The sequence below is a fragment of the Lethenteron reissneri genome, chromosome 42 (genome assembly GCF_015708825.2).
Source record: "Lethenteron reissneri isolate LAM-NWPU_2019-01 chromosome 42, ASM1570882v1, whole genome shotgun sequence".
In the NCBI taxonomy this organism is placed as follows: Eukaryota; Metazoa; Chordata; class Hyperoartia; order Petromyzontiformes; family Petromyzontidae; genus Lethenteron; species Lethenteron reissneri.
Window position 1 is genome coordinate 6,566,221 of NC_083820.1, and position 26,926 is coordinate 6,593,146.

The 26,926-nt window shown below is 47.9% G+C and overlaps 2 protein-coding genes and 2 non-coding genes across 4 annotated transcripts; 3 read left to right on the forward strand and 1 right to left on the reverse strand.

Moving 5' to 3' along the window:
- Positions 1-6: 6 nt before the first annotated feature.
- Positions 7-15,984, forward strand: LOC133352872 (collectin-12-like). Its single transcript, XM_061568852.1, has 10 exons — positions 7-24; positions 1,401-1,449; positions 2,656-2,711; positions 3,852-3,989; positions 5,487-5,585; positions 6,289-7,059; positions 8,159-8,545; positions 12,362-12,504; positions 13,608-13,717; positions 14,728-15,984. Exons 6-10 carry the CDS (start codon positions 6,297-6,299, stop codon positions 14,894-14,896), a joined length of 1,572 nt encoding a protein of 523 aa, XP_061424836.1. The 5' UTR covers positions 7-24; positions 1,401-1,449; positions 2,656-2,711; positions 3,852-3,989; positions 5,487-5,585; positions 6,289-6,296; the 3' UTR covers positions 14,897-15,984.
- A 4,803-nt stretch (positions 15,985-20,787) lies between these two features.
- On the forward strand, positions 20,788-25,294 carry LOC133352910 (cytochrome b-c1 complex subunit 7-like). The gene is made up of 4 exons (XM_061568918.1): positions 20,788-20,868; positions 22,635-22,706; positions 23,522-23,688; positions 25,009-25,294. The coding sequence occupies exons 1-4, from the start codon at positions 20,850-20,852 to the stop codon at positions 25,084-25,086; spliced, it is 336 nt and encodes a 111-aa protein (XP_061424902.1). The 5' UTR covers positions 20,788-20,849; the 3' UTR covers positions 25,087-25,294.
- Positions 25,295-26,263: 969 nt separating this feature from the next.
- Positions 26,264-26,345, reverse strand: TRNAS-AGA (transfer RNA serine (anticodon AGA)). The gene has a single exon. It is a non-coding gene; the product is annotated as a tRNA-Ser (tRNA).
- A 392-nt stretch (positions 26,346-26,737) lies between these two features.
- Positions 26,738-26,811, forward strand: TRNAI-AAU (transfer RNA isoleucine (anticodon AAU)). Its single transcript has one exon. It is a non-coding gene; the product is annotated as a tRNA-Ile (tRNA).
- The last annotated feature ends 115 nt before the right edge of the window (positions 26,812-26,926 follow it).

The window sequence follows — 26,926 nt, forward strand, 5'->3', positions numbered from 1 at the left end:
GGTGGCACGGAAAGAGTAGTGAAGGTGGTGCATCTTTGTAGCAGTCACCTCGGACACTTATATAGTACATAATATTTGTTTTTGGTTAGATCGCGTAAATATAAATGCGTCGTTAATCCCGCCACCACCCGACACAGCCAATTGAGTAAGGTTTGTCACGTAAACAGAACTAGTACAGCAACACCGGTGTGTTGGAGAGGAAATCCACAACATTTACAATCTGTGTACGACGTTTCGCCAGTAATTACAACCAGCTTCATCAGGTGGGCAGCCAGATTTGCCAAAGTTGTACTCAGATTGTAAATGTTGTGGATTTGCTCTCCAACACACCGGCGTGCTGTACTAGTAACCAATTGGCATGTTCCGTTGACGTGACAACCCTTACTAATTGGCTGTGTCGGGTGGTGGCGGGTTTAACGACCCATTTAAATTTACGTGATCTAACGTAAAAAAGAAACCTGTATCATGGATGGTCGCGAAAGTTTGCTACGAGTTAAACTTCTTTTGTAACCTCCAATAACATCTGGGGCGAGGCAGAGAAGGGGATCTGTTCCGTGACCCCCTACCAGCAAGCTAGACACTTCACGTGTTACGTATACTCAAAGTGCACCTAGCCTGGCACAAGAGCTGCGGTTAGTTTGCAAAAGGCGGTCAATGTTGTTGTGAAAGTTGAATCGTGGTCAAATCACAACTTGTAAACTACCTCGCCTGGTATGCAGGAGATCGTTGGTTCGATGCCGACCCTGACGCCTGTTGTATATGTGGAGTTTGCGTGTCTCTCTCTCTCCTCGTAGTCGTGTGACATTCTCTCGGTGTCCTCCGGTTTTCCCCTCCACATTTAAAATAAACGTGCGTTTAGAGTATTCGTCTGCTGTAAATGTCCACTTGATGATAAGCCACTTCGTTGAGCTGTCATCTGTGGCCAGGCCGCTTCTGAAAAAGAGCTACTTAGCTCAGTGGGCCTTACCTGGGAAATGTAGTTACACTATTCACGTGAATTACAATTTGGTACGTCGCGTGATTGATTCGTTCACGTGAGAAGTCAATGGATATCAACAACTACAGCATTCTGCGAATTATAAGACGCACATAACCCCCCTTCCCCCCCACTGGATGGAGCTATTCTTCACCACACTGGTGACCTATGGTACGGCTTAGTGAGAGAGAGAGAGAGGGGGGTTGGGGGAGAGGTGTGCCCGAGACTGCTTGAGATATCATTCGCTCATGGCGCGCAATCGAGCTGAGATGGTGTAGTCGTTCATGGGCTTTGTTTCACCATACTTCACCACTCTGGTCGCGGGCCGGTTGCTCGAACGCCGGGAAAGCGTTTGGGGAGGAAAAAAAACACCCAGCCGATCGAATGATTTAAAATTTCTCATTTTGTTATTTGACTCCCGAAGGTGCCGCTTCCCTCGCCTGCGTCGCCAACCCCCCGACGCGAGATGTCCGGTAAGGGCTGCGCGCGTGCCGCGTGGGGAGCGGGTGGCGCAGCGGTGAGCGCACTGCGCCGCGAACGGCATCGGCGGCCGCTCAGAGCACACCATCAGCGAGGCACCCGTTGAGGTCGACTCAATCGCCTTCTCTGCGCGCGAGTTTGTTGTCCTTCCTCAATGCGCCACTGACCAACCCACCCACCGCCCGCGCGCCTCCCGATTAGAGCGGTTTGGCCACGCACGGTGCGAAAGGAAGTTCAGCAGAATGCACAGAAGCTACAGGAATCATGACGAGTAGTTTTAAGACCGCGCGCGCGAGAGGGCAACACTCTACCCCCACCCGTATGGATGGTAACAGATGGTGATTAGCCAACTTGCTGTGCTGCCTTCTGGCCAAGGAAGAAGTGTTTTTAATATTAAACGTGCAATTTTATTGACCACGTAAGGCCCACCGAGCTATAAAGCTCTTTTTCAGGAGCGACCTGCAATGGGGAGACAAAGGCGGGTCGCGCGTGCCGTTGGCTACCCACCCATGCGTCGTTGTTACGTCACCGCAACTTAGTGCAGAACGGCGGTTGTTGTTGTTGTTGTTGTGTCTCTCTATGCGTGTTTGCCTGCACGCGTGTTGCAACCTCTACCGATCGCGCAGTTGCACCGCCTGCACACTCGATAGAAGCTACGCCAGTGGCTCGCCGCCCCCATTGCTCGTCTGAGCAGTGAGACGGAGTGACCTGGACGAGGCCGCTCCGCTTGGCGCACGTGGCTGTAATCCGGCGCTTTGGAGGCAGCGAGGGTTTGGTGGTTCACCACGAAAAATGTTGCGAAACTCCCTTCCCGTGGATGCCGAGGAGGTGCCCGTACCCCTGGCTCGCCAGGAGAAGGCGGCACAGCACAAGCAAATGTGTTCCATCTGTACGGGATCGAGGGTTACCCCCTCGCACAAGGCGTGGGTTTTCTCCAGGTGCTCCGGTTTCCTCCCGCATGCAAACACTCGTCATTCATTGGCCGATAATATCTTAATATATCGAGGACCGCAGAGCTTGGGAAATTGTTGGCTTTGGCTCACCGCGTGGCTGCCTTCCCGCTCGTCCGTGGTTCCTCCTCGCGCTTGTCTGTCGGTATCTTCCCTTTGAAAGTGCGTGCATGCTGTGTGGCCAGTTGTGATTCGAAATTGTATTGTCATTAACATTCTCATGTGTTGTTAACCCCTGACCTCTCGCAGGAGGAGAGAGCTCCATGGAGGAGTCCGACACCAAGCCTTCGCCTACAACCAATTCGGTGAGTCACGGTGCTGAGGTTCGACGCCCATTACGCTGGGGACTGGAGTTGTGTTTACGGAAATGGAGTCATCTAGTTGTAATCGTAATAATAACAATTTCAACTCGTAACACCGTCGCCACCGCACGCTTTTTTTTGCTCATCGCTCTCGGAAGAGAGAGAACGACTCAGAGGCGCTCAGCGGAGGAACCGCAAGACGAGCGGGAAGACAGCAGCCACGCGATTAGCCGACGCCAACAATTTCCCAAGCTCTGCGGTCCTCGATATACGAAGGGGTTATTGGCCAATCAATAATGAGTGTTTACACGTGGGTAGGAAACTGCAGCTTTGTGTGCACGCATGACACATACATGCACACAAATGCAAATGTCCTCCCATGTCGCAGTGCAGGTTGTTGGGGCAAGTGCTGTTAGTGAGCACCTACGACAGATTGTTTTCTGAAGAAGGGCAGTCACTTGAAACATCGAAATGTGTTCTCTGTGTGAGAGTTAAAAAAACCCGAGTTATTATGTTTAATTAATCTGCTCTGCTTTTCTATGAGTTCAATGAAGCAGCGAATGTTTACACTATCGTACGACTTGCACCAAATCAAGCTCTAGTCAGTGGAGTAGCTGCCGAGTGTGCAGGCGGTGCAGCTGCACAGGGGCTGGAGGAGCCCAAGCGCGGGGCTACGAAGAGGGGGGAGGGGGAGAAATGAGACAAGGGTCTCCGTGTCTCAGCCTCTCTCTGTCTCCATTTATTCGTGTCTCTATGTTCCAGTATCTCCGTGTCTCCATGTCTCCGTGTCTCAGTATATCTCCGTGTCTCAGTATCTCCGTGTCTCAGTATCTCCACTTCTCAGTGTCTCCGTGTCTCCGTGTCTCAGGTGTCTCCATGTCTCATGTGTCTCCATGTCTCAGAGTTTCCCTGTCTCCGTGTCTCGGTGCCTCCATGTCTCCGTGTCTCAGTATCTCCACTTCTCAGTGTCTCAGTGTCTCCGTGTCTCCGTGTCTCCATGTCTCAGAGTTTCCCTGTCTTTTATGTTTCCCTGTCTCCATGTCTCATGTGCCTCCGTGTCCGCCGTGTCTCCACGTCTCAGAGTCCCCCTGTCTCCGTGTCGTCTCCGTGTCCCCGTGTGTGTCCTCGTGTTTTCCCCGACAGGCATCTCGGAGCGTGCCACCGAGCACTTGTCTTCAGGAGGCCGCGTCTGCCCCGGGTGTCCCCTCCGTCTCACCGTGCTGATTCTCCTGGCTCTGAGCGGTGCCATCGTCGTCGCCATCGTGGGCAGCGATGTGGCCGGTGCGATTCTAGCCCCCATTCAAATTGGTCAAAAATGTCGTGGGATGCTGAGCCATATTAGCCCCCACCTTCTTCCCTGCCCCCCCGCACCCTCTACTTTAGTTCTTCTTTCCACGACATTCACCTCCACACGTAAAAGTCGATAACATCCCGCTCGCGGTCCCAACTCGGTGGAGGCAGTGATCCCAGCCTCCTCCCGCCTCGAAGTTCTGGAGCACGCCGGAGTTTGGGATTTGTATCCGTGGAGTTTTTGTACCTCCCCCTCCTCCTCCTCCTCCTTCCCCCCGACGTCAAGGTTGGTGCTCTGTATCGGGCTCCTGCTTATTGTGTTCGGCGGATGCTTTAACGCAGTTCGGTGCAGCGGATACACAGGGGAGATGATAAAGTAGTTGCATTAGACACGCGGGCATGTCGATGTTGTACGCGAGTGGACGTGAGCCCACGTAGCCGCAGAGCCACGTGACTAATGGCGGAACCAGGATCAGGTAGGGGGGGGCAACCCCTCCAGAAATGAAAAAGGATAGGAGTTGTTAGTAAGTAAGGAGTTGTTCGTAATTGGTTCTTTACCCTTCTATCTGGCAACAAAACTGACACCTTTTTGCAAGGAGTCATGTTTGCATAGACCGCAATACCTGCAGTCATAATACAAACAAAAGAACATAACTCTGACAATGCACATTATCAGAGTTATGTTCTTTTGTTTGTATTATGACTGCAGGTATTGCGGTCTATGCAAACATGACTCCTTGCAAAAAGGTGTCAGTTTTGTTGCCAGATAGAAGGGTAAAGAACCAATTATCATATTTTTACTGGCAAATGAGGTCCCCATAGAGTTGTTCGTAAGTAAGGACTTGTCCCTGGCTTCTTATTCGACGCGTGTGCGGCGATGGCGCAGCCATCGATCGAGTTGTCGAATTCGAACCGCGCTGTGTGATCGGCATCGCGCTCGCTGAAGGTGAATGCCTTCAGGGAAGTCGTGTGCTGTAGACGCAACTGCGCACAATTCTGTGAGTCACTTATAACCGCTTTGCCGTTACCTAATGCCAATTATAGACTCAGACTATTGTCCTATCATCTTATATAGTCCCTGGCACGCAATAATATGCTACACAGTGGCAGTGGGGGTCGCAAAATGCCGATGTATTATTAATAAACGCCAATGATCCGATCGAAATTAGGGATTTCGATCGGATCATTGGGGGGGGGGGGCATCCTTCTAGGGGAAAGCGTGCAAAATAAGCGCGGGGAGTTGCACGCTTAGAATGATGGAAGAGATCAAAAGGGAGGAAGGAGGTGGTCGAGACTAACTGCGGAGTAGCAGCCAAAGGTGGAGGGGGAAAAATCACGCTCCGGAACCACAAAATGAACCGGCGTGCGAGATGGATTGTTACATCACACGACCGTGCGAAGATGACTACGGCTTGGGGATGTCTTCATCCAGCAGTGGATTGATCGTGGCTGATTGATGATGATGGTGATCCATTTTAACCACCCCAGTGCTGCAGGTGATTGGCTTCGTGGCGAGTGACGTCAGCGAGGAACAGACGAAGCGGGAGAATCAGCTGAGCGACGTGGATTCACACGTGAAGAGCATCGGTGATGCAACGCATACACAATACATATGCACCGCATACACAACGCATACTCAACACACATGCAGCGCATACACAACGCATACACAATACACATGCACCGCATACACAACGCATACACACCGCATACACAATACACATGCAACGCATACACAACGCATACACAACACACATGCAGCGCATACACAACGCATACACAATACACATGCAACGCATACACAATGCATACACAACGCAAACACAACACACATGCATACACAAACATATACACAACACATCAACAATAATACAAAATGCATATGCAACGTATGCACAATACATACACAACACATTCCTAACGTATACACACCATATAGAAATGCATATACAGACATACACAACCCATATACGACACATACGCAATACATACGCAACGCATACACAGCGCATACGCAACGTATACATATACACAAAACCTTCTCCCTTGACGCCTTGCAATATGTATCTATTTGGTATTTGTTTTATTGCCTTAAAGAGGAAAGCCTATTCTTATTTTTTGATAAATTTGACACTGGCAAAAAAAAGGTCCCGTTGATATAACTGCTCATCCCGAGATATTATTACAGTGGTTCACCTGCTCATTCACCCACTTGTTCACCCATCTGTTTACGGGCCTGTTGACTCCCTGTTCACCCGCTCGTTCACCCGCTCGTCCTGCCGGCGCACAGAGGAGCACATGTCCTCGCGGCATGCGGCGTTGGAAGGCCTGGTCTCTAACAATCGCCTCGCCGTGCACTCCTTGGACACGCGCATCGGGGAGCTGGAGAACTCCCTTCTGCAGCAAACGCAGCAACAGCTGCAGCAGCTGCAGCAGCAGATGCAACAGCAGCAGCAGCTACAGCAACAGCAGCAGCAACAACAGCAGGAGCAGCAGCAGAAGCTTCAGCAGCAGCAGCAGCAGGAGCAGCAACAGTTACAGCACCAGCAGCTGCAGGAGCAGCTGACGCAGCAGCTGACGCAGCGGCTGCAGCAGCTGCTGTCGGACGTGAAGCAGCTGCAGCAGCAGCAGCAGGCGGAGCTGGCGGATCGCGCGGAGCGGCAGGAGAACGCGACGGAGGCGCTCCGGGTTCGCGTCGGCGACCTCGAGACGGAGTCGCTGGCGGGGAAGGCGCGCGCCGACGCCGGCGACGCGCGCGCCACGCTCGAGCGCGAGGAACGCGAGGGGCGCGAGCGACGCGACAGAGACGAGAGGGAGGCGAGGGAGGGCAAAGAGAGGGAGGAGAGGGAGGCGAGGGAGAAAGCGGCGCGCGACCAGGAGGTGCGCCTGGGCACGCACGTGGAGCAGCTGGGCTCGAGCGTGGACGAGCTGAGGACGCGCCTGGAGGAGGTGGCGCTGCGGGCGCGCCAGGCGGCGGAGAACGCGAGCCGAGCGCTGCGCGACGTGGCGCTGAGCGGCGTGCGGCACGGCGAGGTGGTGCGCAACCTCACCTTGATCCCAGGTGCGTGATGACGCACACGGGATGGCGCTCCACCCCCCCACACCACCCGTAGAGTCAGAAGTCCGAGATGGAGCAGAAAATTGAACAGGAAAGTTTAGTAATAGGTTTTTACCCTTTCGACTGGTACAAAACCGACACCTTTATACAAGGCATCATGTTTGCAATAACCACAACACAAGCAGTTATTGCAAACATGATGCCTTGGATAAAGGTGTCAGTTTTGTACCAGTTGAAAGGGTAAAAACCTATTACTATATTTTGCCACTGGTAAATGAGGTCTCATCGAGTAGAGGAAAGTTTAGGTCCGGCGAGAGGTTTCAGTTTTATTTAGAGGCGGTAACGGCTGTTTTGTAGCTGAAATCGATACTCCTCCCTCTTCTTCTGCTCCAATCCTTCGCAGTCGAGGATAATTGTCTCCCAGCAGAGTGTTATCTGTGTGGGTCCGGAGACGAGCCCGGCAGGGTGACGATGCGGGATTGACTCGCTCCGTAGCCGCAGCGCGGGCTTGTTCTCCGAGTGGGACGCGTGGTGGCCCCTGCGCTGTTGACTCGATGTTGTTGTTGTCATCGTAGAGATGGAGACAATCACAGTGGTGACAATGATAATAATACTCGTGATCTTTTACGGAGGGAAGCTTCACCGAGGTTCCTTTTCACGAGGATACTGCACTAGGAGGTTTGGCCAATTCCATTCATGAAGTGCAGGAGGAGGAAACTGGAGTGTCTGGAGAAAATACACGTGCGTAGGCCGCTTGGATCAAGTACGAACGTAGTTGTTGGAAGGGGAGTCAGACAGGGGGAAACAGAGCCGTGCCCAGAGTATGGCGAGTCGGGGGGATGGCCCCGGGCCCCGCACTTTGGGGGGAAGGCCGCGCTTCAACGTCACGGTACCAGTATAATTCTTCCGGTTTAGTTTAAAGGCGTCGGTTGTGATTTGCCCCGGGCACTGGGGAGATATATCCGCTTCGGCCCAAGTTATTGCAGCAATGTGAGAATATATATATTGTCCTAACAAATGTAAACAAAAGCACGGTGGAATAAATTGAAGGAATATTAACGAATCACGTGACTAATCCTTGACCATTATCAACCCTTCACAGGACCGCCAGGGATGCCCGGACCACGTGGTCAGATGGGGTTCCCTGGGGTCGTGGGACCAGCTGGACCCAAGGGGGACATTGGGGAACGCGGCGCGGTCGGATTTCCCGGTCCACAGGGACCCACAGGTCTCTCGGGCCCAGGGGGGCAAATGGGACTACGGGGCCAGATGGGCCGGCCGGGCAAGCAGGGGTCCGTGGGGGTCCCAGGTAAACCCGGGCCGCCCGGCCCTCCGGGGAAACCCGGCGAGCAGGGGCCAGTGGGGCCAATGGGGCCCCCCGGCCTCCCCGGCTCTCAGGGGTCACCACAGGGGCCACCGCTGGTACCACTGGGGCCAGGGATGATGGAGAATCCCCTTCTGCAGAACATGAGTGCAAGCCTGGCGCCAGGTGAGGTGTTGCCCTGTGGCGGGGTGGGTGTATTGCTTCGTTTCTCTCAAAACAGTGTGGGGTTTGCCGATAGACTGGGGGTATGTGGCACGTGACAGAATGTTAATGATTCGTTTTTTTGTCGTCGTTGTTGCAAATAACTGGGAAGCAGCAACAGTAAGCGGGCAGTCAAATGCCCACTTTAAGGCTGGTGTCTGTCTCAACTTTGTGCCGCATAGGGACAGCTGCCGTAAGTGGGAGTGTGTCCCCTAAGCTTTAATAACAACAAAAAACCCTCTGTGCTCTGAGATGTTTGCTAAGTTTTGTTGTTGTTGTTGTGACTGCCATCTCCATTGCGAGAGGTATACTGGACGTCGTGTGCCGGATGTGGAAAATATTTTCCATGCAGGTCGCTGGTCGACTGGCGTAGACGGCACGTGACATAGCTGTTAGCAACAACAACAAAAACGCAACGCAGCTAAGTTTTTCCCCGGGCTCAGTTGGAGCCAACAAACAAGTGGATATCATGTGGCGTGGGTTCTTGGGCTATGCCAGGTCGTCGGAGTCGTGTGCAGCTCTTTAGCTTCACCCCACAGCTGTCAACCCACGCGGTTTACCCCGTATTCTTGTACAGGGAAACTGAGTCTTCAGGTCCATACGGCGTACAGCCGTTTTGAATACAGGCAACATTTTTTTACTGGTAGGAACCTCCTGGTTCCACCAGCCCACAGGGGATTATTGTGTCCGTCCGTCGTGCAGGGAGGGGCTGGGTGGGGAGGGAGGGCCTGGGTGGGGAGGGGAGGGTGGGGAGGGGCTGGGTGGGGAGGGGCTGGGAGGGGCTGGGTGGGGAGGGTGGGGCTGGGTGGGAGGTGGGAGAGGTGGGGCTGGGTGAGGAGGGGGCTGGGTTGGGAGGGGCTGGTCACCCCATGGTGCCCTTATAAAACTCAACGTTTAACCTACTCACGCCGGCTTGTGCCCGCCCTCACAGTCGGGCATATTTGCGGAATACACCACGCCGCCGTTGACCCTGGCCATTGACCGAGCAACCCAACGTTCCTACGAGCTCCCTCCGCAGGAATGTGTTTTGTCAATTTGTTTGTTTCTCCCTTGTAATGGGACTCTGTAGGATGAACGTTCAGATTTATAAGGGCACGGGGTCAACAATAAGGTCTGAATTGGTCTGTAATAAGATAGTCACTGATAAGGGATTGACAGGTTTAGCTTCACCCTTGCCGCTCTTTGGCTGCACCCATTGCGGGCTGCCGTTAAAAAAAAAACATCTTAAACGTAATTTGACGTAAAGATAATTTCGTAAATACGTCAGGAAATGGGTCTTGGTGACAACAACATATACAACAGTCAAAATTGTTTTGTTAAAGAATACCCGAGGGGAGAAATAAACTATATAGAAGCAATCTTGATTTGAATCTTGATTATAGACGCACATTTATTCCACCGCCCATGTTGTTTATTTGAGTCAGAATGTGTTTGTCATCTGCTGCTGCTGCTGTGTCCGTACAAGTCGCTCTCTCCGCATGTGATGCGGGGACCGCTGGCGTAGAGGACGGGATGAGACAGAGTAAGAGAATGAGAGAGGCAAGATCATGGAGCGGCGTTCTTCATTGCAAGTCCCGTGGGCCACTAGCGGCCCCTGGTGGCCTTGTTTAGTGCAAAATAAAATTAAAGCTAATAAAAGTAATAATAGAAATAAAATAATATTTTTTGATGATTTATTATTTTGTGATTTATTATTTTAAGTTATTTCTATTATTACTTTTATTAATTTAATTTTTTACCTACGTGACTTTACTTTAAAAAAAAAACCTAAGAGTATGAATCGTTGTGGTCACGAAAGCTTCAAATCTAGAATTGTTTAGTGCAGCCCCTGACAGCACACAAATAGTGAAAACACCGCCATCGTCAGCTGAACACGTAGTAGGCTTTCGCAACTAATATTAGAGCGCTTTAATATATAAATGTTCCGTTAAACCCGCCACCACCCGACACAGTCAATTAGTAAGGTTTGTCACGTTAACAAAACGTGGCCAATTCGTTACTAGTGTAATGTAGGAATTACGGCGGGAGACAACTTGACGGGTAGCACACTTTTATTAACACCAACTTCACTCCACTAACACGTGTGGCCAACTGCAGCCTACGCTACGCGGTTCCCCCGGCTACACACACACGGGCTCTCCCGCCCCGTAGCTTCCAGGGAACCCACCCCGGCTGGGGTATGAGTCACGACCACTGGGTCCCACAGCCTCGCCCTCGCAAGGACGTCAGGCCGCGGGTCCCACGGTCTCGCCTCTGAGCCACACAGGGTCCCGGCCCTTACAAGGACAGCGGGGCTAGGGGTCTCAGGGCCCTATCTCTTCCGACTCCGTCTTCGATCTTCACTGGTTACAAACTCCCCCAGCGTCCGTGCGCATCGCCTTTTATAGTCCTCCGCCCCTGGGGAGACGGAGCCTATGCGGACCTCGATGTGAGCCCTAGTTGACCAATCACCACGCGCTGCCACACGATCCCTTTTCCCAGCTTGTGTCAGCGCACACAACCACTCACCACGCGCTGCCACACGATCCATCACTGTCAGCGCGCGTCACCACTATACCACGCGATGTAGCCACACCCGACGCGCTCTCACACGATCCCCCCTTGTCAGCGCGTACCGTCACTACACTAGTACAGGATACTGTATACCGGTGTGTTGGAGAATAAGCCCACTACAACATTTACAATTCGAATACGACGTTTCGCCAGTAATTACAGCGAGCATCATAAGGCAACACCCAGAGTTATAGAGAAATCCTCCTCTCTCGGTCTTGCATAGAGGCAGTAAATGTGATGTCATCACTTGTGGGCCAATCAGGAGCGAAGGCCAGGCGGTTAATGTATACCTATCAATTACAATGGATATCCATTACCGGTTGGTTTGTCATCGCGATGTCAAACCCAATTGTTTAAAATGTGTGGTTGCCCTCATATTGACGTCTTATCAGCGAACGTGCCCCCCATCCCCTCTGAAAATTAGCGAAAAACACTGCCATGGAAGGATTTGTTTAGCGAATTGACTTATCGTCCGAGCTCAAGACAATGTGTTCAAGTTTCATTTATTAGGTGTAGCCCTGCGCGCCATGCGGCTCTTGAGTCGGGTGCAACCGCAACAGACAAAATATGAACAGAAAACATCTTAAAGCGACGACGCGCAACAGAAACATCTTGGATAAACCAGCAAATATTTCAGAAAAAAACACCTTATTACAAAGCTGTGTGCTAGTCAAACAATAACAACCATAAGACAATTTAGATGAAAGTTATCAGGCCAACTCCGCACTTCCGCAAGTAACATGGCTTAACCATATGTTTCCGAAATCACCAAAATAAAGCTATAAAAACAATGTAACAACAATGTAACAACAGTAATCATAGGAACTGTGATTCAAATTTAACAATAAACGATATACATAACATGTACGACCAAACTTGCAGCCGTAGCTGGCAGCATGACACTCCCAGTGTATGATGAGTGAGTGAGTCAGTGGTAGTGTGAGTGAGTGTATGATGTGTGAGTCAGCATATGATGAGTGAGTGAGTCAGTGGTAGTGTGAGTGAGTGTATGATGCGAGTCAGCGTATGATGAGTGAGTGAGTCAGTGGTAGTGTGAGTGTATGATGTGTGAGTCAGCGTATGATGAGTGTGTGAGTCAGTGGTAGTGACTGAGTGTATGATGTGTGAGTCAGCGTCTGTTGTGTGAGTGAGTCAATGGTAGTGTGAGTGAGTGTATGATGTGTGAGTCAGCGTATGATGAGTGTGTTTGCCGTGGCTTTGTCCCAGGACTCAGCTGCCCTGACCGCTGGAAAATCTTCGGGGGTCACTGCTACCTGCTAACTTTGAGGAGGAAATCGTGGGCGGATGCAAATTCCACCTGCCGGAACCTCGGAGGATACCTGGCCATCGTCACATCCATTGAGGAGAAGGTTATTCAACTCCATCATCATCATCGTCATCTTCTTCAGCCATGATCAATTCATTAATGGATTAAGGCCTCCCCTCCCGATCACCATCGCATACATATCTGTGTGTATATGGTTCTGTGGTGTCACAATCCGTCCCACTCCTGAACGTAAACTGATTTCATCGTTCTGTGGTGGTCATGCTCTTTGAGTGCTGTCATTGTCAGCAGTCTTGTCCATCGGCCAAAATTCTTCTAGCAATCATCCCGTCTAGCAATCATCATCCATTATAGCAATAAACCATTCTAGCAATCATCATCCCTTATAGAAATCATCCCGTCTAGAAATCATCCCGTCTAGCAATCATCTCATCTAGCAATCACCATCCCGTCTAGTAACCATCCCGTCTAGCAATCATCCCCGCTAGAAATCATCCCGTCTAGCAATCATCATTTGTTCTAGCAATCATCTCATCTAGCAATCATCTCATCTCGCAATCATTCCTTCTAGCAATAATCCCTTCCAACAGTCACCCTTTCTAGAAATGATCCCTTCTCTCAGCAATCCTCTCTAGCAATCATCCCTCCTGGCAATCAGCATTACTGCTTATAAATTATTATAACCTCAATGTGCCCGATTGTATTCGATCTTAAAGCTATGCAGGACTGAGTCTGGTTTGTATGCGGAAGGGTAACCAGCAGTGCATCCTCCAACTGTCCATGTGTGTGTGTCTTTGTGGTGTTCATGTGTGTGTGTCTCTGATGTTCATGTGTGTGTCTCTATGATGTGCATGTGTGTGTGTCTCTGTGGTGTTCATGTGTGTGTGTCTCTGTGATGTTCATGTGTGTGTGTGTCTGTGTCTGTGGTGTTCACGTGTGTCTGTGATGTTCATGTGTGTGTCTGTGATGTTCATGTGTGTGTATCTGTCATGTTCATGTGTGTGTGTCTGTGGTGTTCATGTGTGTGTGTCTGTGATGTTCATGTGTGTGTCTGTGAGGTTCATGTGTGTGTGTCTCTCTGTGATGGCCATGTGTGTGTGTGTTACTGTCTCTGATGTCCATGTCTGTATGTGTGTCTCTCTCTCTCCCTCTGATATCCATGTGTGTGTGTGTGTCTCCTCCATGCAGGACTGGCTAGCGTTTGTGGGGAAACGCCGATCATATTACCTGGGCCTGCACGACTCGGTGGTGGAGGGGCGCTGGGAATGGGTGGACGGATCTCCCGTGTCCGAGCCCACGTACGGGAAACACAATTCATTGGCAGCGCCAACACAATTCAGTCAAACGCGACTCAGCGCAATGCAACGCAGCCACAGTGCAATAAACCACCGCGACCCAATGGAGCGTAGCCCAAATGCAATGTGGCGTAATTCAACACAACGCAACGCAGCGCAATGCATTGCAGTGCGGCACATTGGAATTCAACGCGCGGAACCCAATGCGATGCGGTGCAACTCGATAGAATGCTACGCGATGCGACGCGATGCAATGCATTGCTGCGTAATCCGATGCTGCAATTCGACTTAATACAGGACAACACTATGCAATGTTACCATGCAAATTCTAACAAATATTAACAAATATTAACAACCCAATACTTTGCAACCCAATTTAGCGCAGACCAATGCAACGCAACATACTGCTACGCAACATAATGCAATGATACATTTCCATTTAAAGCTTTCGTGACTGCAGGGATTCATCTTCTTGGTTCTTTCGGTAAAGTCACGTAGAAGGGAAATAATAAAATAATAAAAATAAAACATAATAAAATACAATTCTTACGACGTTTCGGCCACAACGCAAGCAGCCGTCCTCAGGTGAAGAACATGGCTGTCGGAAAGACAGCGTCATTCGGATAATGCAATGATGAAAGTGATGTTGATGCTTATAGTAATAACAACACCGTTGCTGCCAGCGATTCATTTCTCACTGAATATTTCTGTTTGTTTGTCCTGGGCCGCTGCTAGACGACAGTCGGTGGCATGTGACTAGTCGCCACATCCATAGAGAGAGGCATACTGGATGTGGTGTGCTGGGGGTGGAAATAATCTTTGCGGGTCTTTGACCCAAACAAAACTCGGATAAAATGAATCGCCTGGCTGCCCGTGATAATGATTTTTACGTGAGCTGATAAGGCCGTTTTCCAAGGATGACTGACCACCTTCCAATCCCGATGTTCTCTCTCGACCCGACACGATCCCACATCCCTCCACCCCGTCCACCCCCAACCCCCGTTGCGGTGAAGGTTTTGGCACGAGGGGCAGCCGGACAACTGGGCGCACGCACTGGAGGGGCGCGAGGACTGTGGGGGGATGAAATACGACGGCGACTGGAATGACTACAGCTGCAGCGAGGCGCTCGGCTTCGTGTGCGAGCGGGAGCCTGAGAGCCTGGCCCCGACTCGCTCCCCGTGAACCTCTAACCCTGGATGTCGCCTCGTCACCGTCAACGTCTTTACCTACCCCCTCCACGCCCCACGTGACCATGTTTCCCGTCACGGTGTGACGTCGACGCTCTGCGGTGTGACGTCCATGCCTTGCGGTGTGACGCTGACAGTCTGCGGTGTGACGTCAATGCCTTGCGGTGTGACGCTGTCAGTCTGTGGTGTGACGCTGAAGCACTCTTGGAAGCTGACCTCTCCACGCCCCCACTCCAATGACTGTGCTGTCATCTTCCAACGCAGCAGCAGCATATCTGCTGCGTTCTCTCAGCCATGTGTTCCTCTTCCTGTCGCTCAGTCTAGTTCCAAATACGCTCCTGTCCTCGCTTCTTCACGCACTATTCATTTCAGATTCCAAGTCGTTTGTTAGTGTCTGTTTTTCCGGTCCATATGTCTGCACCGGAGCCCACAGGGCCAGGCAGGGCAAGGCGCCGGGTTACAATGTGGAGAGAAATCAAGACAGGGGGCTCCATTTCATGTCCTGAGCGAGGGCATCATGCCAACCCCATCACGCCACTGTCTCAATGATGCTCTCTCTACGTGACTTATTTATCCCTACGACTCAATCACCACAATGCTCCATTACCACCATCATGCCATCCCCATATCTCCAAATCACCTGATCTCCTGGTTTACCTTATCTTCCCGATGCCTATCTTATATCCTAGCGAACCCCGTTGCCTCCAAACGTCCAAACGTGCACACACGTCAACTTATCCTCACGCTGTGGGACGCAGCATTCACGGGCCTGTCGTGTGAGCGTGTTGTTGTTTTTATTCGTTTACACGATCTCGTAAGTGTCTTCGATCTAAAGTTCATTGAGATGATCATTTGTTCAAATGTAGCCACCGCTACGAATTAAAACGTGTACTGCGATCCTGATTTGTGTACGCACACGGGCCTAATCATTGAAATCGTAGCTTTAGGAGTGACGCCTCGTATGATGAGACGTGACTACGACCGTCAGCATCTGATCGGCGGAGATCTCCTAGTGTCCTCCGCGCCGAGGAGAAATCAAATCGCAGTGTGTTCAAATGGTTAAATAAAGTGCATTGCATTTCATGACGTGTGAATGTGTTTGTGATCATCACGCACTCCGGAGTATAGTTCTGCTACACGTATCTGCTTACATAAGACACCTGAGGGACGTTTCCCTGTTGGCATGCAATACAAGTTGTGTTTATATGGGGCCTGAATTAAAACCGCGTCACATGACTCTGTTTGAAATGGTGGGACATGGGCACGGGGGAAAGGATGCAATGTTATATTTTTTTAATACACAGAAAGAGGCAGTCACAGGCAGATGATGGCAGATGAGACGCGGAAGGTCCTGAGTCTGGACTTGATCAAGGGCAGGGAGTCGACAGCAGTGCTGGATTAAGCTAGTGTGGGGCCTGTAACATATGTTATTAAGGGGTCCTAAATAAAAAAATATGAAATCGCAAATGTTTTACTTGCATAGTAAAGTAATTGTATTTTTTCATTTTCTATACAGCCAGGTAATATACAAATCGCGAACGTTAAACACCCAGTCATTCATAAAAGCTGAAGGCAGTTTGGTACTATAGCAATAGAGCAAGTGCAGAATCACTGAACCGGAATTGATCGCTTGAAAGCATTTAGCGCGGGGCCCTTGAACGTGCGGGACCCGGAGCATATGTAGCTTCTTTTTCTACTAAGGATAATCCGGCACTGGTCGACAGCACGGATGGCTCGGGGAAGGGATTTCCAGAACGCAAGGGCAGCGGAGGTGAGAAGATCGACCGGGGAGCTTCAATAGAACGCCTTGGTGAAGTACGGGGTGCGTGGAGGAGAGTAGAGTGAGGAGATAAGTAGGAGAGTGTGTGGAGGAGATTAGAGTGAGATGAGAGACAGGGGAGAGTGCACAGAGAATATTGAAGACAGCAGTTCGTGCGATATAGAAATTGACCTTAGGATCCAGTGGAAAGGTTGGGATCATTGGAGTTTTGGTGCGATGTGGTCTCGTTTACGAGCGTGGGTGAGTCGTCTGTCGAGGAAGTTGTTGATCATGGGGAGGCCGTGGAGGAGAGAGTTGCACGGGTCGAGTCGGGATGTGTGGTGGATGAGGGTCTCTGTCTCAGCTGGGTGGTGTAGTGAGAAAATAACAGACGTGGGAGGTGTTGCACAGATGGAAATATGAGGTTCTGTGGAGCCGAAGAATGTGCTGATTTAAGTAAATAAACTCGTTGAATCGTAATCTATTCTTTGGTTCTTTCGGTTCAGTCACGTAGGTAGAAAAAAAAAACAAAATAAAATAAATCACGACGTTTTGATCGCAACACAAGCGGTCGTCCTCAGGCTGAAAAAATTATCCAGCAGTGGAACTGCTGAACCAGCGAGAGAGCTGTTACAACAAGAGGTTATATATGTGGCGATGGGCAAGCAAGCGGGGTCTGAGCTGGAAAGGAATTCCATCCACGGACGCAAGCACGTCAGCTGTGTTAATGGGGGAGATTAGGGAGAGAGAGATTAGGGAGAAAGATGAGCATGAATGAGCTTGCGTCGTCTGAGGACGACCGCTTGTGTTGCGATCGAAACGTCGTGATATATTATTTTTTATTTTGTTTTATTTTTCTACCTACGTGACTTTACCGAAAGAACCAAAGAGTAAGGATTCCTGCAGTCACGAAAGCTTCAAATCAAGATCGTAATATATTGCTGAGTCAGTCGCCGCGTGAGTAAAAAAAAACAACGCGTGTCGTACACCCTCCGCCACCAGACACGGCCAAATAAGTGAAGTTTCCACGTGAAGAGACGTGCCAAATAATGATTACTCCGGTACAACGGTGTGTTGGAGAGCAATTCGCACACGTTTCACAAATTGGCACAATTGTTGATAGATTTTTGTTTTATTTGGCTGCGCCGGGTGGAGGAGGGTGTACGTCACATATTGGTAATTTACTCACGCAGCGATATGACCAACAATCAATTGGGAATCATATCTGCCGCGAGAGCCTACATGTGGAATCTAAGCAAAGTGAAACTGATATTCTTAGGTTTTTTCGGTAAAGTCACGTAGGCAAAAAATAATAACAATAGCTAACCTAAGAGTATGAATCCTTGCAGTCACGAAAGCTTCAAATGTAGAATTAATGCCCTATACGGGGAGGAATTTCACCTATCTGTTAAAGTTTTTAACAGACAACGAGACAAGAAGTCACAGCTATTGTTATTATTATAATTTTTTACCTATGTGACTTTACCGAAAAAACCTAAGAGTATGAAGCCTTGAAGTCACGAAAGCTTCAAATCTAGAATTAAAGTGAAACTCACATTTAAGAGGCCTTATCTAACCGGAGAGAGCACAACAAATTATCAGCTGGTTCAATTTGTAAACTTCCGTCAGCTTGTTTGCAAAGACTAAATTAGCCAGATGACTGCAAAAAAAAGTTGTTTTTGTTGAACTTCCGTGAATTGTGATGAAGAGGAAAGATTAACTAGCAAGACGGGGTTTGTGTCACGTGTTGTTATGAAATGCAAGGGGTTTTTGACCATTACCACCCCAACCCACCATTATTGTGCTCGGCTCGTACAGGCATCTCGTGTTCACCTCTGCCCTGAAAAAGGACCATTGCCCGAAACATCGCCTATTAGCCGGGCGGTGATGGCAATGCTTGCCCGTTATCCAGCACCGTCAGAGGTTCGCACAAAATGTTGTTAGAACTCCCTTATAGTGGGCACCGAGGAAGTGCCATGAACCCCGGCTCGCCAGTCAAGATGTGGAAACCCCACTTGTGTCGTCTGTATGGGATAGAGCTGGGGTCGGCAAACTGCCGCATGCGGCTCATCATGGAATGTTTCGTGACCGTATTTATTAAGGCACCGTCTCGTATCCACAATGCATTGCGGCTCTTACAATATTGAGGTTTTTTTTTTGTTTTGTTTGACCGAATTTCAAACCAATGGCACTTCTTGTTATTTCGCTTGCCGACCCCCGGTCTAGAGCGTTTCCCCCATGCACTCGTGGGTTTTCTCCAGCTTCTTTCCCACCACATGTAAACACCCATTAGTTTGTCAAGTAACATCCTAATATATAGAGAACCGCAGACCTTGGGCACTTGCTGGCACGGGCTGACGGCGTGGTTGTTGCCCTCTTTACCCTCGTCTGTGGTTCCTCCTCCTGCCGCCTCTGAGTCGTCCTCTCTTTACGAGAGTGAGGAGCGAATGCCGTGCGGTGACAAGTTGATCATAATACTGGTCGGAACCTCCTGGTTCCACCAGCCTACAGGGAATTTATTGTGTCCGTCCGTCCGTCGTGCATCCAGAAATGGGAGGGGTGGAGCTGGGTGGAGAGGGTGGGGCTGGGTGGGGAGGGGATGGTGGGGAGGGGCTGGTCACCTCGTGGTGTCCTTATAAAACTCAACGTTTAACCTACTCACGCCGGCTTGTGCCCGCCCTCAAAGTCGGGCATATTTGCGGAATACACCACGCCGCCGTTGACCCTGGCCATTGACCGAGCAACCCAACGTTCCTACCAGCTCCCTTCGCAGGAATGTGTTAATCATTACTGAATACTTTTTGGACAGTGTCATTAACACACGTGTTGAGTTTGTGTTTGCATCCTGTCTCCGTGAGAATTTATCGCTTTAAAAGTTGCGAAGCACGGTGAGGAATTCCCACCCGCTGGCTCTGCAGGCCCTGTCGACAGGAGATGTGCAGCAATGCATCATGCTCGTTGGAGCGCGGAAATTACTTAGACTTTTATTTTTTATTTACTAAATACTACGCAGACTTAAACAAGTGTGGCTCGCTAACTTGCTGGCTAAAGAGTGTTTACTTAAAACAATATGTGTATTGCTCTGGTGTATTTTGTTTCAGAGGTTCGCAGTTCCAATCCCAGCGGCCGCCCTGGATAATATTTCGGGTTACATTCAGGCCGTCGTGTATCGGCGTCACGGTCCAAATTTTATCCAAATCCCCCCCCCCCCCAATATTATCCGGAATTTCCCCAAATTGAGATGACAAATGCATAGCAGCGAACATCATCCCCCCCCCCCCACTTACTGGCCGATTAATGCCTCCTTGCTGAACCAGGTTCTGGGTCGCACAGAGACAGCTGACACTGGGGGCGACCTAAGAATCGTTTGAGATGAGAATTAAGGGCACCTCTTGAGTTTTTTTGAGGCATTGAATCGCCATGTACTGCAGAGTACTGTAACATGTGATATGTAACTTTGATCATTACCTGTGTAGTGTCGATAGTTCAATGTGAATGTGCCATTCTATTGAGGGACTGTTGCTGTGTGGCGTTATCTTGGTCTGGTCTGGGTTTGTTCTGTCGTTGTTTTTGCTGCATTGCCCAGTCTTGATTAATCGGACTTTTTAAATTAATGCATTTAGTATGTATTTACGTCTTAACATTTAGTGAGTTGCTGACCATTTTCTCTATTTTGTACTCCTATCGTGTTGTTGTTTTGTTGTTGTTTGCTGTTTTTAATTGCCGAACCTGCCCATACTGGACATCTATTAAACAAGATTCTCATTCTACATTTTTGCTGAAGCATCACAACCAATGTTACATTATATAATTGTCAATGCTACATTACCAATGTAACATTACAAATGCAACATTACAAATGCTACATTACCAATCCTATCAATGCTCCATTATCAATGCTACAGTACCAATGTTCAATTACCAATGATACATTACCAATTATACATTATCAATACTACAATGCTACATTACCAATGCGACATTATCAATGCTCAATTGCCAATGATACATTACCAATGTTACATTATTATCAATGCTACATTACCAACGTTACATAATTATATTGAGTGTTGTATTATCAACGTTATATTATTAAACCACGCACTGTTTATACGAACTGCGAATTACAACCGTGACGTCACCAACCTCCCGTGATTCCGCGCGCGCTCCTCCTCAGTGCCGACTCAACATGGCGAGCCAGGGGTCAGGTTCGTGTCCCACCGGCTACAACTTTACACTTTGGTGGTGGTGGTTCTTGTTTATTTAAACGTTCGCCTTCCTCCAGGGTTTGCAGTCGTTCGCTACAACGGAGGCGAGACCGGCGCTTCGCCTGCGGTCATTTAATCGCGGGCGGGCCGCGGGGTTTGGCCCTCGGTGATTTCGTGACCCGACATCCTGAGGCCTACACAGTGTCCTTGACTGCAGTGTGGGTTATTAGGCGCGATAAAGTCATTTGTTTGTGTAATTAACGTTTGTTTAAATGAGTTTCATCTTTATTTTTACCCCTTCCCGTGATCAAATCACCGGGATATTCTCCCCGACTCTTCAGTTCAATGCAGCTATGCGGGGCTTGACCCTGACTAGTTCTTCGATGGGTGGAATTTGCCATATACAGTACTGCATACCAGGTGCTATAGGCTGCGAGGGTTGCGCCGTGTTCTAGGCAGTGAGGCGGAAGAAGTTGTACTGCGTTGTGCTCGGGCGTCTATGCTCCCCGCCCTCTGCGACCGGTGTGGTGAAGTATGGCAAAATAAACCGCATGGCGCGGGGAGGGCATCATCCAGCAGTGGATTGGCAAAACAATATTTGTACGTCTTCTTGGTTCTTTGGAAAGACAGCCCTGTTCTTCACCTGATGACGGCTGCTTGCGTTGTGGCCGAAACGTCGTGAGAATTGTATTTTATTATGTTTAATTTTTTTTTATTTTATTAGTTCCCTTCTACGTGACTTTACCGAAAGAACCAAGAAGATGAATCCCTGCAGTCACGAAAGCTTTAAATCGAAATATTTGTACGTGTGCGGTCTTTATTTTTTAACAAGCATGTACGGACAGCACATCATACATCGGTGTCGTGTCCGTAGATTTTCAATCGGCAGTAACGTAATCTCTGAATTGGCTGACAATGCATGCAGCTATATCGTGCATTGATGCAGATTATGTATGTTTAATTAAAATATGATATGAAAATGAATATATTTAGACTATGGAAAGGAGACACATCAACCTCGATACCCATTTTCAGGAGGTCGCTGTGTCCGGTTGCATTAGACGTTTGAGGTTAAAATTACCCCAAGGTTACGCCGATGTTAATGTCGACTACTCTACATCTAAATACCGATAAGTAAATCCCTAGCTTAACTAAACCATAACACAAAAAAAACCCAGAACGCCTACATGTAAACTTCAACCCACACCCTTAACCAGAATTCTAAATCCTAAACTTATCCCGAACTTCTGTGTCATAATGAAAACCCGTTAAAGACTAACCCTAAACCCACATCACATCCTGAAACATGATTCCTAACTCGAAACCCCAATGCTAGCCTTAACCCTAATTCCTTAAGTATACATGGAAACTAAAGGAAGTGGTGTTCCTTAATGTCATCAAAATCTCAAGAAAAGCTCTGCAATTGGACGAAAAACAACAATGATTGGATGAGAATATGAGACCATAGCGACACACGTTTCGATTCTTTCCCTACATCTACGTTGACACATGTCACTTTCTTTGGTTAGTTAATGTTTTAATATTTGTATTTGTGAGAGGAAATTAGAGAGGCTGGAGAAAATGCACCTATCCGCAAACTCAGTGAGCCACCGCCATTCCACATGACCTCTTGGTGAATGGATGTGATTGTTGATGGTGTGTGTATTTATATGCAAAGTGCACCTAGCCTGGCACAAGTGCCGTGGTGGCGTCCTCCACTTAGTGGAGGATGGCGGTTGTTATATACACGTGTTCATGTCTTGCAGTGACCGTCACTCGGAGGTTTTTCAATGTGTTCCGCAATTGGTACTACAATTCGGCTGGCTTCAACAAGTATGGTAAGAACTCGCATCCTAATCTCCATACACATTACATACATACTTTGTAATATCACTCGATTCATTTGGTCAAAGTGATGCAACAAAACGTTAATACATACTGTCATGGCAAGATAATACTCAGAATTTAAATACAAAATACTCATTTAAAAGTAAAGATTTGATTAATCACACCAAATATTTGACCTTGAATTCTAACAATGATCATGCTTTTCACGAATTTGTGTCGTTAATGTGAAACATAGTGGTATGAATATATAAAATGTATCAGTATAAACATTTTCAACATACTGTATTTGAATCAGAATCCATAACTTTTTGCAGAATTTAATTATTGCGAGTGCAATTAATTTTAATCAATTATTTGATGGATAATTACATTCTATAAAAAAATCCATGCTTTAAGACTAAACCTAAAATCAATCGGTTTTGGTTACCATTGAATAATGATCGTTTCTTAGCTCACTCGACTGACATAGGCAGAGGAAAAAGGGGGGGGAAGCTCCAGAACCTGGACTTAAACAGGGGCAGGGACTCCACAGCACAGATGGCAGGGGGAAGGGAGTTTTAGACTACGGGTGCAGCAGGGAATACTTTTCATGTTAAACTGTGAATGTTAGTTTTCATTCCCTATCATTTTTTAATCTCTTCAATTATTAGTTTGTTAAATAGTCTGAGAAATTACACCCATCACGCTGACCGTGTGGACATTTGTCATCGTTGAGTCTCTCAAATAGTTTGTTGTTTTCACTGCTTTCCTCTCTTCCCAACCTCTATCATTAACGTTCCACCTCTTCCCCACGGCTTCTTTCCAGGGCTCATGTACGAGGACACGCTGTATGAAGATGACGTCGTCAAGGAGGCAATCCGGCGGCTGCCCGAGAACCTGTACAACGAGCGTGTGTTCCGCATGAAGCGTGCCCTCGACCTCTCGGTCAAGCACCAGATCCTTCCCAAGGACCAGTGGACAAAGATTGAAAATGTACGGGCAAGCAGCTGCCTTGCTGAGTGGGTGGCAGGAGACTGGTGGGGGGATGGAGAGGGTGGAGCTGAAAAATTGTTTTGTCACTCATGGAGGTTGTTTGACCCTACTTCACCATTCTCGTCGGTGTGGGTTGGTGAAGGGGGTTGCCCAAGACAAGGTTCAGACATCACTTGCAACTGATGTTATTTGTGGCCGGGATTCAAACTCGGGTTACTGGGTTCATGGCGCAGTGCGCTAACCACAGCCATCGCTCTGGAAATTGGCCATGTGGCTCAGAGGTGTAGAGCCAGTGGCTCGCAATAAGGTTTCCAAGTTCAAATTCTGGTGGGGGTTGACTCAGCTCATCATCTGTGTTGAGGTCGATACAATTAGTACCTCTTTGTGGGGAAGTGGACAGATTTGGAACTGCCATGGGAAGGTCGAATTTCCACCACAGGCTCAAGGCTGAAAATAGATTCGTTTGAGCAGAAAATCACTGACTTTTTTTTTGACCGCTCTGGAGCTAAAGAGGAAGAAGAAAAAATGCCTTTGAACGATGAGTTGGCATATCTTGAGATCAGTGCATCTGATTATAGTGATAGAAAGGATACAATTCATTGGAAAATATTTTGATGCTCAAGATGAATGCATAAATATCCCGTGTATAACTCGTGTATTATTTTCGAGTGATATGTTACATTTAGGCAAATGCAATGAATGAGAACATTTGAGACAAACTTCTGTCCAGCTGCATAAAACTAAAGTACAATAGAATGCAGTTTTGATTTATAAATAATCTCATTATGACTGCATCTTAAGTCGCAGTTGATATTCCTGTTGAGCATTTACTTGATGATGTAAAGTGGTGACATTGGCAGGCTGATGAGCCTTGTGAAGAAATACATCTAAACTATAAACGCAGTTAAAATACCACTGCTCAACCGAGTTCAAGGCTAAGTGTAGTTATTCACTGCCAGAATCTCGTCACAATTTGAGACACATTGATTAAATAATGTTATTATGTTGCTCTTCATGGTACGTGTAGAATATGCATAATCTCTCGTTTGAGTATATTCTGCAAAGTAACTTACACAGTTCGATTTAAACATCTTGTTCATGTATGGCCCATTTTGTCAGTCCACTGCTTGATAAGAGCCTTCCCACGTGGCTTGTTGGATTGTTTGCAATATTTCACCATGCTGGTTGGTGAAAGCAGAGAGCATAGACGTTGATAATTGTACGGTACAATATTTTTCTGCTTTGCCCTCTGCTGAATTGTAGGACCTAAGAGAAATACTTATGCTCATTCTGCTGCCCCACCCTCTATTCCCCTTGCAGGAAAAGGCTTACCTCTCCCCATACATCCAGGAGATTGAACGGGAGCTCAAGGAGAAGCATCTGTGGGAAAAAAAATGAGGGAGGCGGATGCAGCATGTGGGCAGCCAACTTCGCTGGCTATCTGCCTTAGAGTTTCTGTTTTTCCCTTCATCGATCATCTGCCCCTTCATCGCTCGCTATTCTCTTCTCCCCCCTTGTCACAGCTGTACATGCATTTTCCTGAGGTTGTACCTGACCTCCCTGTAATGACTTGTCGGTAAAATAAAGTATGATTCTACAATTAAAATATTGGTGTGAATCGTGGTTTAACTGACCTGAACGATACTGTGAGTACATTTATTTCTAGCAAAATGTGCACGGTTGGCTATGTGCGGTGCGAAAGAAGTTATACACACAACAGTAGCTTAAAAAAATTATCTTGGATAGCGTATGGTGGAGGTGGCATATGCTTTTTAATTGAGTGATGTGGACATGTGCAGCAATTAGACTAATGACTGGCAGTGGTGGTCACCCATTGCGGGTCCTGAAGCAGACATTGAGTACCCCTATTTCAACTTAATCTAAGATGACAACGAGATGTAGACAAGACAAATGTAACGAGAAGAGATTCAGGTTTAAAAATGTGTAATTGTTTATGATAATTGACTGCTTATTATGGTGTTGATTTGAGCTTTTGCATCCTGTTTTGAGTCATCCATATCACGAAACAAACTTTACTGGATGGATACACCAGTCATCAGTTCGAGCGCATATCGGCTTTTCTACATACTCGGATTGTCTGCCACTTCAAATAAACACAAAGGTAATTGGTAAAATATTTAAAGCAGGATTGGTGGATCGCAAATAATCGCAAATCGTCCAAATCTGCTGGGAGGCGATGTGTCCTGGAGATAACGGTACGGTCTATACATTGACTTAAACACTCCACGTTTTGTGTTAATTATGATTGTGCACTGCTGTCAACAGCAAAATAAAATCATTTTGTATTTAAAAAAAACTTTAGATGCCAAATAACACTTAGAGAGTAAGTCCTCAACTGAAAGGGTCTTTTTTAAGTTCACGTAGTCTAAAGCATCTGCAGTATTGTCCAGCACCACGATAGGGCGTGTGAAAGGGCCTTCGTTGATAAAGGCTTGTAAATGTTTTGTAAATAAAAACTGGCAAGAAAGTATTTTTCTTTTTTAAGTATAAATCGCTTGCGTTGCGAAGATAACAAAGCTTTGAGATGAACGAAAATAATATTAAAAAAAACTGCCGTAGTCGGCAGGATTCGAACCTGCGCGGGGAGACCCCAATGGATTTCTAGTCCATCGCCTTAACCGCTCGGCCACGACTACTTACGAGCTATTGTTAGAACCACGTGCATTACATAGTTAACAACGGCTATCGAATCACCACGTGTGTGTGTGGATGCCGTGAGATATTCCGTTTTAAACATTTGGCAGGCAGCGTGAAATCTTCCGTTAAACAAGGAACGCAAACCACGACTCGTACTAATAATTATCTTCACTATCTGAATTTGTTTATATATAAAGGGAAGTCCTTGAATGAATTAGCTAATTCGTTTGCAGGGCTTAAGTTCATTCCTGAGAAAATACATTCTGGTTATAAAAAGTCTCTTGAACCACACTAAAAATACAAAATGCCCATACTAAATATAGACAGTTCATACACGCGACTCGTACAGCAAAGACCTTATAGTATGCATTGCGGAACCCTATTTCCAGCTGGCCGGTTAGCTCAGTTGGTTAGAGCGTGGTGCTAATAACGCCAAGGTCGCGGGTTCGATCCCCGTACGGGCCACAATACTTTTACATTTTTTTCCACCCCTTATACATTACTATAATCAACAGCATTTCTTTATAGTAACACTTTTTGATCATTGACACCACCGTTACAATGTCATGCGATATAATTC